The 14,339-nt window shown below is 43.9% G+C and overlaps 1 protein-coding gene across 1 annotated transcript in view; it reads right to left on the bottom strand.

Moving 5' to 3' along the window:
• Positions 1–3,327: 3,327 nt before the first annotated feature.
• nfatc4 (nuclear factor of activated T cells 4) overlaps positions 3,328–14,339 on the bottom strand; it is a 28,908-nt gene continuing 17,896 nt past the window's right edge. The window contains exons 5-15 of the mRNA XM_055228539.1: positions 13,991–14,083; positions 13,547–13,719; positions 12,094–12,256; positions 11,728–11,828; positions 11,450–11,551; positions 9,848–10,035; positions 7,783–7,923; positions 7,305–7,360; positions 5,970–6,096; positions 4,289–4,993; positions 3,328–3,521 (exon numbers count right to left, since the gene is read on the bottom strand). Coding sequence (XP_055084514.1) covers positions 3,457–3,521; positions 4,289–4,993; positions 5,970–6,096; positions 7,305–7,360; positions 7,783–7,923; positions 9,848–10,035; positions 11,450–11,551; positions 11,728–11,828; positions 12,094–12,256; positions 13,547–13,719; positions 13,991–14,083 — 1,914 coding nt within the window. The 3' untranslated portion in view covers positions 3,328–3,456. The remainder of the gene's footprint in view (positions 3,522–4,288; positions 4,994–5,969; positions 6,097–7,304; positions 7,361–7,782; positions 7,924–9,847; positions 10,036–11,449; positions 11,552–11,727; positions 11,829–12,093; positions 12,257–13,546; positions 13,720–13,990; positions 14,084–14,339) is intronic.

The raw sequence follows: 14,339 nt of genomic DNA, 5'->3' as shown, positions 1-14,339 counted from the left end.
AGTTTAGAATGTTTAGAATATTTTATTTTATGTATTTATTTTTCTTCCTGCTCCTGTCTCTTCACATGAGACACTTTGTTCCAAGAGACACATTTTGTTTTTACTTTAGGGTCTTAATAAATATATATTTTTTAAATCATTATTCAAATGTTTTATCAAAATGATTAAAATGTCACATATGAGGACATTTGATTTACAGATTTTTTTCTCCGAAACGACATAAAGTAAAAACATAATTATTTGTTTTTAGACTCATCAGGTCCAAATAACAAAGAGAAATGAATAAAGTCACAAAGAGCTCGAGTCTGAGGAGCATAAGTCTGAACAGGTGATCCGTTAAACAAGTCCATCTTAAATAACATCACAGTCACAAGCTAGCATTAGCATTAGCATTAGCATTAGCCAACAGTTTTTCAGTCACTTTCACCTTTTTGTGTAAAGTCAAACTCTTAATCAGGACCATGAGCTTCTTTCAATCACTTTTATATTTTTTCTTGAGTTTTCAGACGATGTTAAAACTTGTTGTCAGTGTTTGCTCATGTGTCACCATGGTAACTGCTGAACATTCCACCATAGAGATACATGTAGAACGTCCCCAGAGTGATATGGTTAAATATCTCCTCATAAAAGAGTCGCGCTCCTGGACCGTGATGTGAGTAAAAGTGTAAAAGTGACTGTTCACGAGCTCTACACAATGTTCCATTCAGTATTTACCTCACGTGAACCTTTCCGCTCTTTTATTGGTCCATGTGGAAAGTTTTGGTCAGCGCTGAATTACAGCTTCAGAAACTATTAAAAAACCTTTACAAGTTTTACACCAGGACTCTGCTGCTGGAACATCACGAGGCTCATTTCAGCGGGAGTTTAACGGTGGGATCTCATCTTTTTCTTTCTAAATTGTTTGCATTTTTATTACTGATTAACTCTGAACCAGCACAAGAATAATCACAGGAGCAGAGCAGGCGACAGATTTGTGCACAAAAACATCTGGTGTCTTAATAACAGTTTAGTTTAATATTATCACAGTCAAACGTTTTATTTAGATTTTCATAATTCCAGAGGATAAAGACTCTCCCACTCTCAGTTTGGACCATTTTAAACTCGTCTGAGTCTCGCTCGTCTCTGTCTCTTATTCGTTTGTAGATCTTTGACATGAACGGATCTAAAAGATTCCATAAGAGCTGAAAGTCCCGTGACGACTATAGGTCTGTCCTGGCCCCCTCAGACGCTCCGTCCAAACAAATCCTTATAAGGAAACAGCAGCAAACGTCCAGCAGTAAACCTGTCAGAGCATGAAGGTTTAGACTCTGCACTGCTCCAGGGAGTTAAACTGTTACCCTCCAAAACAAGAGGGTGTGTATAAAACAACAAGAGGGGATATATAAAAAATAAGAGGTTATATATCAAACATAAGGTTCTACATCAAACACCCTGGAGCTTGGGGTGGGTGATCGACAGTGAGCGTCTGCTGGTCGCTCCTTTCCCCATGGGGCCGTCCTCCTCTGGACTCACCACCTGCAGGAGGCTCCATAAGGGGCCGGGGCAGAGGGATCAGGGCGGCAGGTGAAGCTGGAGGCCTCGACCATCGGATCTCTGGACAAGGAGCATCTCCCAGATCCCAGGGGGGGCTGGGGACATGTTTTCCGCCTCTATCGTCGCCGCAGACCAGGGTGGGGGGTCCCTCTGTTTAAGAAGGGGAGGCTGTTTAGTTTCTCCAGTGTAACGCTCACTGCACTGACTGGAGCACTGGAGAAACAGACACTCCATAAGAGAATGAACCAACACGAGAGAGAGCAGCTCAGGACACAGTCTGCTGTTCATCTCCATCTCACACACACTGACCACTGCTTTGAACAGAGAGAGGGTCAGATCTGAGCCACAGAAAAGAAATGGTTTAAGAGGAGAGTTAAAGAAGAGATTTTTGTAGGAAAGACAATCCTTCTTTGAACAGGAATAGAGGCATAAGACGTCCAATCTATAACTCCATCCTCAGACCCAAAGCAAACAGGAACAAAAAGAAGAATAGGCGGATTACAGACTGAATAGGGCGGTTAAGGCTGAAACTGGAGACAGTGTCATTAGCTCCTCCCCTCAGACAGATATAAGGCAGTGTCCAGCAGGAATCTGACCACAACTGAAGAAGTGTCTTGGACGAGCAGCCAAACGTCTTCACTCCTTCAACAATTTGTCCAGTGACAGATTTAATTTTGTCTTTTGCTCTGGATCAGACCTGGACGACTGAGGGACACACACAGACATCCTAAAACTAACGATACATTTAGCTCATTTAAAGTTTTCACTGTCCATGACGTGTCCAAACTGGAGAAAACAAAAGGCTGTTTTATTCATAATAATCCACCGTCCTCCTGGTCCCTGTGCAGAGTCGACTGAGTTCTCTTTATGTCAAGTCTAGTGAGAAAGGATTGTAATAGTTTCAGATTTTAACACACACATTGACATTAGCAGTGACTGTCGTGTTAATGTCTTCAGTCCACCACTAGAGGGCGTCGATTTTACCCAGAATGTGAATAAACCAACCCACAAGAAACACATGAGATCAGAGACCTAAATGTTCAAAACTCCATATCATCAGAACATTTTCTAATGACCTTTCAGTTTATCCTTAAAGATGATCCTGCTCCACAGAATAAAACTATAAAAGAACAACATCTGAAAATGTATTTTAAACTTCAAAGAAATAAAAGAGCCGATATTTAGGGACACGTCATGTGTCATTCATCCTGTAGACAGAAACAGGACTGTTAGGCCCAGACCCCCGGCCCCAGACCCTCTGCTCCAGACCTCCTATATATATATATATATATATATATATATATATATATATATATATATATATATATATATATATATATATATATATATATATACATAAATATATTTTACCTTTACGCTTTGTATAAAGTTTAGTATTTCAAATGTTATTATGTGAAAAATCATAAATATTTCTTTGACCTGGTTAATGGGACTTGAACCTCTGCACAGCGTCTGTGTGGCTCTAATACTTTTTTTATTTTATAAATTCTAAGTATTTATTTTTTATTAATTGTATTTATTATTTCATTAATTATATATATACATTTAAATTTGTATTATTTAAGTATTTTTTATTGTATTATTAATTATATTATTATTATATTATTCTCCGGAGCCGTGGATCACTGATCTGGACAAAGCAGCACCGTGGAGACCAGCAGGAGTTTGACTCATTCAGGAAAGTTACACAGTGCAGCTTTAAATGTGCCTGTATGTGGCTGTTTGTACCTCAGTCTGAAGTAAAAAAAAAACAGGACGACACCAAATACTTTTATATAATTTATCTTCCAAATGTGTTCAAAATATTTTTAAAAACACTGTTCCAGGTGTTTTTTTTACAGTCCAAAGATTTTTAGCCCAATGCCGTTTAAATCCGCCTCGTCGTTTACGATGTTTGTCAGTTCAGTTTTGGTTGTCCAGGTTTGTCGAATGATACGAGTGTAAATCGTCTCCGATCAGCTCCGTCACTGCGAACGAGACAAACAATGAGCTCCTGTCTGAAAACATACATTTACACACAGTATTTACACGCCACAGACGAGAAAAGAGGACTGTACTGATGACATGACGCTGGGGTGTTCTACATGTTTGTCTATGGAGAAATGTTCAGCAGTTTCCACAGAGACACAAAGCACAGCAGCAAACACTGTCCAAAAAACTAACGCAAAAGTCTTAAAAACTCTTGAAACAATAAAAAACTGATTTAAAGAGCAGTATCTGTGCTTTACTTCAGTACTTTTTACAGTGTGTACTTTTTACTTCGACTTACTTTCTACTCCACTACATTTTTAAACTGTAAAGTAAAAATATTTTTCATATGATTTGAGGGGTTATTTTTACCAAGTTTGTGGAAACATCCAGACTAAAGTTTTTCAAGCTTCAACTTTGAGCAAAACAAAAATAAAAACACAAAATTCATAAAACACAGTGATTCTTATATTTACTGTGAACAAAATCTCTGGTGTGAAATACTTTTACTTTTTATTCTTTAAGTACATTTTTAAACGTGTACTTAAATACTTTTACTTAAGTAGACTTTTGCCCTCTGTATCTGTAAATAAGTAAATATAAACCCCGTGTCCTCTGTGTGTGTATAAACTAAAAAAACTACATGATTTCACTCTGGATGTTGTTCTTTCTACATTTAAAAAGTAAAAAACACCAAACAAACTGATAAACGTGTGACCCATGACGTCCCCGTGTGGAAAGTCCCGCTGCTTTACGCCGTACGCACCTTCTTCAAACGTGATGTGCTGCATGCTGCTGCTGAACTCTAGGGGGCACTCTAGAGCCTTTCCCTCTTTGTCTCCTCCGTGCCTCCCCTGCACCTCCCACCCGTCGAACTGCGAGTACTGCACCGGGCACATGTCCTGGTACTGACCGGACGACGTGGACAGCAGCGGAGGGGGCGACGGGCACACTTCCTGCGGGTAAACCGAGTGGAATTGTGGGTACGGGGAGGAGGGCATGGGGGGCAGGGGAGAGGTGGAGATGGGGCTCCCCGCCGGGAACGGGCTGAGAGAGGAGGAGTGCGACGGAGAGGGGGAGGAGGATAAATACGGAGAGTCCAGCCACGGCGAAGGGGAGGGGGGTTGGGGACCGCGGGGGTAGAAGGGAGGAAGGAGCTCGGTGAAGCCCAGCTCCAGGTTCTCAAAGCTGGGCTGACGTTCAGAGAGAAGCCCCCTGGTGTCCTCCACGGGGACGGCCTCAGGTTTAGAGGAGGAGGAGAAGGAGGAGGAGTCGTCCGGGTAGAGGATGGAGGGGCAAGGAGGGGAGTAGGGGTACAGGGGTAAGTGGAAGCCCAGGGAGCGGTCTTCGTTTGAGGGGTCGGGGCGCAGCTGGAGCGCCCCCTGGTGGTGGTCGATGGGAGGAGGATGGAGAGAGTCCAGAGGAAGAGTGGAAGGACGAGGTAAGAGCGGCTCGGACTCTTTGAACATGACTGGACACAAAATACAAAACAGAGATGCACAATTTCACTAAAGCAAAGAGAACAAATGCTGTGGTTTTGTTTCATTCACAAACTCTCTGTTCCACCTTGTGATGTCATCATGTGGTGATACAGGAAGTGCTCCATTGTGTTTTTAAACTCCACCTTCACTAGAATCATTTGGATCATTTCAGCTTCTGGAATTGACAATCTACTACTGAACTAAAGGTAAAAGGAGCTGTTAATTTAGAAACTACCACTTCATGACATCACAAGGTGGAACAGAGCATTTTGAGCTTTGGTGATATAAAGCAGGATTACTGAAATGTGTGAATGAAACAAAACACAACTCCAGGTGTTTTTGACGATGAAACGGCGTTAGAACACGGCTGAGGGTGAACGCATTTGTGTTTTACTGTAATAAAAGATGTTTAAATGAAGTTGTACTGAGGTTAAAAAGGCTTTTCTGGTGGAGGTTCTCGCCACCTGTTTGTCGCCATGGAGATTTTATTGCTTTGCTGACGATGTTCCAGAGTATCGCATTACACTTATCTCCATGGAGACTGTGACCAGATGTGGAGAGTCACAGCAGAGTGAAGTGCTCCAGTAAGAATAAACTTATTTTTCAAGGTATTTTTATCAGTAAAACACTTTTAAAGCCAAACTGTGAGGAAGCACTGACAAACCTGTGGAGCCTTTAACACGGAGAGTAAAACATGGAGAGTAAAACACGGAGAGTAAAACACAGAGAGTAAAACACGCAGAGTAAAACACAGAGGGTAAAACACAGAGGGTAAAACACAGAGAGTAAAACACGGAGAGTAAAACACGCAGAGTAAAACACAGAGAGTAAAACACGCAGAGTAAAACACGGAGAGTAAAACACAGAGAGTAAAACACGGCTTTGGTCTGAGGTTATTTCTCTTGGAGCTCATGTGATGGAGACAGAGAACATGGGCTGATGTTGTGTACGATGTGTTTTTCTTACTGGGCAGATATTTAAACGAGTGCGTGCCGCTCCTCTTCCTCTTCCCGTTGGAGACGTACAAACTGACGGAGACTGGACGGTTCATGGAGAGGTCGCTGTAGGCGGGGACTCGTACACACAACAGGCACTGGGACAAAGAAAGGGTTAGATACACGCTTAGGACGCACGATACACGCTAAGGACGCACGATACACGCTAAGGACGCACGATACACGCTTAGGACGCACGATACACGCTAAGGACGCACGATACACGCTTAGGACGCACGATACACGCTAAGGACGCACGATACACGCTAAGGACGCACGATACACGCTTAGGACGCACGATACACGCTAAGGATGCACACAGACCTGCGGACAACACAACACACATCAACACAACGCACATCAACACTGGGACTAATATACTAATTTATAAATAATAAACCCAGGACTAGAACAGGACCAAACCAGGTCCACCTCAGGACTAAACTGGATTGATCTCTGTTGATCTAAATTCATGTGCTGCCCATCGATTGGTCGACTAAAAAGGGGGCGTGGTAAAACTCTCAAAACTATTCTATCGCCGTGTCTCAGTTTGACAGTTTCACACTTTGTCGGCGTGACTTCCGGCGTGACAAGGCCTGTCCCGTTTCACGCACCAACGAATGTGGCCGATAAATGTGCCCTGTGTTTCCATGGAGATGAACGTGCCATGAACCAAGTGTCTGAGCAGACACTTCTGTATCCCATCATGCACCAGACGTCACTTTTACAGGAGAAAAGTCTGCGGGCGCTACAGAATACACTTTTAAATGGAAGTTCAGGTTCACCTTAACTACAACAGACCGACAGGAAACTTAAAAACTGAATAAAAAGCAGCTGTCACGGTTGCTAGGCGACGTAACATAAGCACAGGTCGATGTCCGGGTCGCGGCGGACGCCTGTCCCATTTCAACAAGGCCTTAGCGGTGGACAGAGGAGCGCCCTTCATCGGTCGGGCCCTTCAAAGGTGCAGCCGGTGAATTGAGACACGGCCTGTGTCTGTATCTGACCCAAACTGCACTGACACGACTCCACCTGCAGGGGGAGCTCATGCAAAAACTACTATTTATGCAGAAAAAAGTACAAGAAAACAGTGTATTCATGTAAAACCAGATTAAAATTGTGAATCATGAGTTTAAAGTGACTTTTTACAGATAAAAAACGCCTTTAGGTCAAAAGAATAAAAGATAATAATAATAAAAGATAATTCAGAAGTAAAATACAAAGTGAAATGGTTGTTTATAGTAAAACTGAGCTGAGGTTAGTCCTGGTTTGGATCATCTCATTCACACACAGATAACAGTTTTACCTCGGTGCTGTTGTCTCTGTCCACATGTGCCTCTTCTTCCCACTGAACTTTTCCATCTGAACAAACCACAGACGCAGATTAAAGGAGCTGCTTCTGTTTCTTGTGTCATAAAGTCAAAAGTGTCTTGTCCCAGTGCAGATCTAAAGTAAATGATCACACTGCTTTGTGCTGTCATAGAATTATACTGAATTTTTATCGCCAACGAACCAGGAAGTACTGCAGGTGCTCTGTTAGAATGCTAGTTGTTGTTAGCATTAGCGCGAGGCTAAACTCCACTCTTAAATCTTGGTTGTTTTGTGCTGTGAATAATTTGAATGTTAAAGTTTTAGCAAAGACAGAGCTGCAAACAAAGTCAAGCAGTTTAGTTTTTTGACTAAGAAAATAAAACCGGAGAAGGTTTTAACAGTTTGGTACAGTTAAGAAAAGCAGAATAAAAAACAAATAGTCACGGTTAAAGAGACATAAATAAAAGTGTGACCTGTTCCTCTCTCCATGAACACGACTCTGGAGATGGGGAGGAAGTTGTTTCCGCTCAGCAGTAACTCGTCTCCTCCTTCAGCCGAACTCGAGCTGAGACTCAGGGACTCGACGGCCGGGAGCTCCTGAGCCGAGCGCTGAGCTGAGGAGCAAAAACACGTTTATCTCACACGTCCTTTTATGTGCTGTGTTTGTCCTGCTGTTCTTGGACACTGAAATTTACCCAGAGTGGGACAAATAAAGATTCATTAATATCAGAAGAAAATGTGTAAATGTGTCGACATTTTGTAAATAATGTCACGAAATACTTTAATTTAAATATATTTAATAACATAAATCACATGTTTCCTTCATTGACACAGTTTTACAAATGAAGTCGTCCCAGTGGAGGAAGTGTCTGGGAAGAGGGAAGTCTGGGCCTCACTGTTTTCACGACCGCGGATAAAGACGAACGAACACTAGAGACGAGACGCAAGAAACTTGACTTTATGACATTTCAAATACAAATCTTAAATCATTTCTGTACGTCTCTGTCTCTGATCAGGGTCAGAAAATTCACTTAAATTACTCCTCGTTTTAGATTCGAGATTTTGAAATATCCTTCCTGTACTTCGTCTTTTTGTCGTTTCTTGCCCCTGACGTGGCTGAAGCTGAAGCTCATGAGGAGGACGAGGTTTGAGCTCCACTTTAATAAAATATACTAAATACTGAGCAGAGTTAACTTTTTCCTGTTACATAACTCCTTAAATCTTGTTCTATAAACTTTATAAACTTTCAGTTCGTGTGAATAAAATGCAGTTTATTCACAGGTGGATAAACTGTCAGAGTCAGAGCTGCTGCTCAAGTGTCGTCGTTTTATCTCCAGAGGAAATTTACAGCTGTTTATATCTGAGCTGCACATTCCACCGGACGCTAATGCTAAGCTAGAGCTAGCACAGTGTACAGCAGCATTAGCAACAGTCTGTTAGCACAATGTTAGCACAATGTTAGCACAATGTTAGCATGTCTACACAGTGTGTTTAGTGCTGGGGCTTCAGTCATTATTTAAAAACACTTGTGTTCGACTAAAGAAGATCAACACGGGCCAGGTGGAAACTGATGTAGCAGACGCAGACAGACTACACCTACCCAGGCTCTATATGAGTCTGCTACACCCCTGTCTCCTGCTACACCCCTGCCTCCTGCTACACCTCTGTCTCCTGCTACACCTCTGTCTGTTGCTACACCCCTGTCTCCTGCTACACCTCTGTCTGTTGCTACATCTCTGTCTGTTTCTACACCTCTGTCTGTTGCTACACCTCTGTCTGTTGCTACATCTCTGTCTGTTGCTACACCTCTGTCTCCTGCTACACCTCTGTCTCCTGCTACACCTCTGTCTCCTGCTACACCTCTGTCTGTTGCTACACCTCTGTCTGTTGCTACACCTTATCTGTTGCTACACCTCTGTCTGTTTCTACACCTCTGTCTGTTGCTACACCTCTGTCTCCTGCTACACCTCTGTCTGTTGCTACACCTCTGTCTGTTGCTACACCTCTGTCTCCTGCTACACCTCTGTCTGTTGCTACACCTCTGTCTGTTGCTACACCTCTGTCTGTTGCTACACCTCTGTCTGTTGCTACACCTCTGTCTGTTGCTACACCTCTGCCTGTTTCTACACCTCTGCCTGTTTCTACATCTCTGTCTGTTGCTACACCTCTGTCTCCTGCTACACCTCTGTCTGTTGCTACACCTCTGTCTGTTGCTACACCTTATCTGTTGCTACACCTCTGTCTGTTGCTACACCTCTGTCTGTTGCTACACCTTATCTGTTGCTACACCTCTGTCTGTTTCTACACCTCTGTCTGTTGCTACACCCCTGTCTCCTGCTACACCTCTGTCTCCTGCTACACCTCTGTCTGTTGCTACACCTCTGTCTGTTGCTACACCTTATCTGTTGCTACACCTCTGTCTGTTGCTACACCTCTGTCTGTTGCTACACCTCTGTCTGTTGCTACACCTCTGTCTGTTGCTACACCTCTGTCTGTTGCTACACCCCTGTCAGTGCTTTCACACACGGTGTAACTTACAGCACTCTATGGGCAGTGAGGCGACCTGCAGAGCCAGCACTCGCCCTGGGGGTCCCACAGGGGGCGCTAGAGGGAGGTGAGTCCGAAACACCAGACGCACTCTCGTGTTCTTCCTCCCCACGTCCGTCTCTCCTTTCCTCAGCTCGATGTCCGAGTTCCTTAACTTCAGGATCCCGGCGCAGTCGATGCTGCGGAGAGAGCGACACGTTACACAAAATAAACACACAAAAACACGACACACAACAACACACATGCTGACTGTGATAGGGCTCTGAAGGGGGAGTGACTTAGAGAGGGGAGGGAGACTCAGCGTAAGTTGAAACACATGTTAATACATTGTGTTTGGCAAAAATAGCATTTTCAAAACAATAAAAGGAAACATGGAGATGGACACATGTTCTGTGTTAAAGACGTAAATGATTCTGAGCACGAGGAAAACACAAACTTTTACAGTTTTGGAAAGAACAAAGTATCAGACTAAGATTTTAATGGACAGGATTAGAATCGACTCGTCCTTTTTACGCAGGACCCAGACTGAAGTATTTTCTACAGTATTTAAAATCTGTGACCAGCTCCTGCTAAAAAACAGAAACAATCCAGGGATTAAGACGGAAACTCAGAGTTTAGGAAAATGTCTGAAGACGGAAAGGCTCAAGGTCAAGTTTCAGCTGCTACTGCAACTACACACAGACCTGCAGTTACACACAGACCTGCAGTTACACACAGACCTGCAGTTACACACACAGACCTGCAGTTACACACACAGACCTGCAGTTACACACAGACCTGCAGTTACACACAGACCTGCAGTTACACACACAGACCTGCAGTTACACACACAGACCTGCAGTTACACACAGACCTGCAGTTACACACAGACCTGCAGTTACACACACAGACCTGCAGTTACACACAGACCTGCAGTTACACACAGACCTGCAGTTACACACAGACCTGCAGTTACACACAGACCTGCAGTTACACACACAGACCTGCAGTTACACACAGACCTGCAGTTACACACAGACCTGCAGTTACACACACAGACCTGCAGTTACACACACAGACCTGCAGTTACACACAGACCTGCAGTTACACACACAGACCTGCAGTTACACACAGACCTGCAGTTACACACAGACCTGCAGTTACACACACAGACCTGCAGTTACACACAGACCTGCAGTTACACACAGACCTGCAGTTACACACAGACCTGCAGTTACACACAGACCTGCAGTTACACACAGACCTGCAGTTACACACACAGACCTGCAGTTACACACACCCTCTGTGTCCTGTACAGCTGCAGACTCACACACTTACACACACACACACACACACACATCATCTTTATTTACAAAGCTACACTGGTAAAACTTCCACAGCCATCATTACCAGACCAGATCTGTGGAGAGACTGACCTCACAGAGCCAGAGGACACAGGGTTTGGACTCTGTGTCCCTCATTTATGAGACAAACTCAAACTAAACCGTGTCATTCCCTGAAGTTTAATCGTCTTTTCAAACTGTCAGTGTTTTAACTGAAGCCTGAGGACCAGCTCCACGGAGCTTCTCCTGATAAAATAAAATAAATACTCACAGTGCAGTCATGTTGTTTTCTGGAGTGAGGGGGATGTCCAGCAGTTTGGTCCCAGCCTGGACGCTCTCATGAGACGCCGTGCCCACCATCTTCCCCGTCACTCTGAACACACCAGGAAATCACCAACGCAAAACTGAACATCTAAGATCTCAAACTGTCAAACATGTGCGAGTCCCGTCTGAAGGAGCTCGTGCCACAGTTTGAGAAACATCAGCCTCTGATGTAATAAATAAAAATAAAATAATAATAATATAATAAAAATAAAAATATAAATGTACCTGTGGATTTGATAAAAAGGGTGTGGCCTGATGGATCTGTCGTCTGCTGTTCCCACAAACACCTGAAGAGAAAGAGGCTTCCGCTCCGAGTATCCACACAACTGTGACACAAAGAGAGGAGGAGAGAGGAGGAGAGAGGAGGAGGGGAGGAGAGGAGGGGAGGAGAGGAGAGGAGGAGAGGAGGAGAGAGGAGGAGAGAGGAGGAGAGGAGGAGGAGAGGGAAAGGAGGAGAAGAGAGGAGGAGAGGAGAGGAGGAGGAGAGGAGAGGGAAAGGAGGAGAGGAGAGGAGAGGAGGAGGGGAACAGGAGGAGAGGAGAGGGAGATATTAACATATGTCGCATAATTAAAGCTGGACGTGTCGTGTACCTTTACGACCGGGTGTCCAGAGGGCGTGGCCTTCACGGCGCCTCGGCTGCCCTCCGTCTCGTAGTGCGCTCGGTGATGAGGACGAGGCTGGACCTCGATCTTCAGCTCAAACTGATCAAACTGAGACGGGAGAGGCCAGTCCAGAGGAGGCAGAGCCGTGGACCTGCAGAGGGACATGTCCCGTTTAGAGTCACAGCTGCACTTTATACTCAGGACGCACCGATCCGATACTGGGATCAGATATCGGTTCAAAATATTGTCGCAGTCGGCCCCGAAAGTCTCAGAATTTTCAATCTTTTATTTAGACAAAGTTGCTCTGTGGTTATTTGAGACATAAATAACAGCTCCATGAACATTTAGATCAGTTTTGTCTTATTTTATTTGTGTTTTAAGGAAGTAAATGCTGTTTTCAGTCTCTGGTATCAGTTGATATCGGGTATCAGCAGATACTTAAAGACATAGTATCGGAATCGGTACCAGACCTGAAAAAGCTGGATCATTTGGAGCATTTTCATTCTCTGCGTCGTGGACATTATGAGTCTAAAGCCTCGTCCAGTCACTCAGCGACGCTCGTGTTATTACAAATATTATTTACATGGTTTATTCTCTTCACCTGGAGATAAGAGGCTACGACCTGCCACAGCTGCCCTGAGGCAGACTGATGAAAGTGAAGCTGCTCATCTGTGCCATAGAATCATCCGTCCATTATTCACAAACACAGTAACAAGAGGTTTGGACATGGACACGGCTATTGGACAAACGGCTCTGTGGTTATGTCTAATGGTGACAGTGAGGGTGTGGGCCGGGTTAGGGGTTAGGGGTTAGGGGTTAGGGGTTAGGGTTCCTACATATTTGTACTTTTCAAACGGCCCTTTTGATTGATTAAAAACTTTCTTGACTTTCTGATTTAAACTTTCCTCTTCACCTCTGACCTGTTAAAGCTGTATTTGTGTCTGTACTCGTGTCTGTGTTTGTGTCTGTATTTGTCTGTACTTGTGTCTGTATTTGTCTGTACTTGCGTCTGTACTTGTGTCTGTATTTGTCTGTACTTGTGTCTGTACTTGTGTCTGTACTTGTGTCTGTATTTGTCTGTACTTGTGTCTGTACTTGTGTCTGTACGTGTCTGTACTTGTGTCTGTACTTGTGTCTGTACTTGTGTCTGTACTTGTGTCTGTGTTTGCGTCTGTACTTGTGTCTGTACTTGTGTCTGTACTTGTGTTTGTGTCTGTACTTGTGTCTGTACTTGTGTTTGTGTCTGTATTTGTGTCTGTGTTTGTGTCTGTACTTGTGTCTGTGTTTGTGTCTGTACTTGTGTCTGTACTTGTGTCTGTACTTGTGTCTGTACTTGTGTTTGTGTCTGTGTTTGTGTCTGTGTCTGTACTTGTGTCTGTACTTGTGTTTGTGTCTGTACTTGTGTCTGTGTTTGTGTCTGTGTCTGTACTTGTGTCTGTACCTGAACAGGGGGCTGTGAGCGTTGGCCCTGGTCCTGCCCCAGACCAGAGCGGGGGGCACAGGGAGGTAGTCCATGCCCAGCGGAGGGGCCTCTCTCCTGGGCAGAGGCTCGGGCAGAGGGCAGGGGGAGGTGTGTCCTGGAGCCTGCTCCTGCTCCACCTCCCGCGGGGACAACTGAGACAGAGGAGCGTCAGGAGTATCGAAAATCAGATACTCATCAATACTAAGACTAGAATCAAAACTAGATACTCGTTTGAGCAGGAATCGATACTAAAAAAGTCACATTCACAGGACGGAAATGAACCTTTTCTGAAGATCTTTAGACTGATCCTGAGCTGCATCAGAACAAGTATAAGACACACACACTAGTTTATGTCCATTTGTCTTTTATCGCAGAGTAAAAATTTGAATTTAAATCATTTAAACGTCTTTTCTCTGTCCTCACCTGCTCCAGTGACGTCTTCCTGGTTTTCTGAGGGACACTGAGTTCACACAGGATCAGACCCTGGGTTTGAGAGTCAGCCTCAAGATTACACCCCTGTGGAAGAAATGATTTTATTTCTTATTGTCATCGTGTTTATCCATTTACATAATAATATAATCACATCCCCACAGACGATGTGTCTTTAGGCAAGACACTTCACTCACATTGCCCAGTGTGAATGTGGTGTGTGTCAGAGGAGCAGCCTCACTCCTGTTAGTCTGATCACAGTAAAGTGATTGTGTAACGCTTGAAACTGTAAAGTGATCTGAGCATCTAAAAAATTATTATTATTATTATTATTATTATTATT

The sequence above is a fragment of the Periophthalmus magnuspinnatus genome, chromosome 17 (assembly GCF_009829125.3).
Source record: "Periophthalmus magnuspinnatus isolate fPerMag1 chromosome 17, fPerMag1.2.pri, whole genome shotgun sequence".
Taxonomy (NCBI): domain Eukaryota; kingdom Metazoa; phylum Chordata; class Actinopteri; order Gobiiformes; family Gobiidae; genus Periophthalmus; species Periophthalmus magnuspinnatus.
The sequence above is the reverse complement of the archived record's forward strand: the minus strand, read 5'-3'. Positions and strand labels throughout refer to the sequence as shown.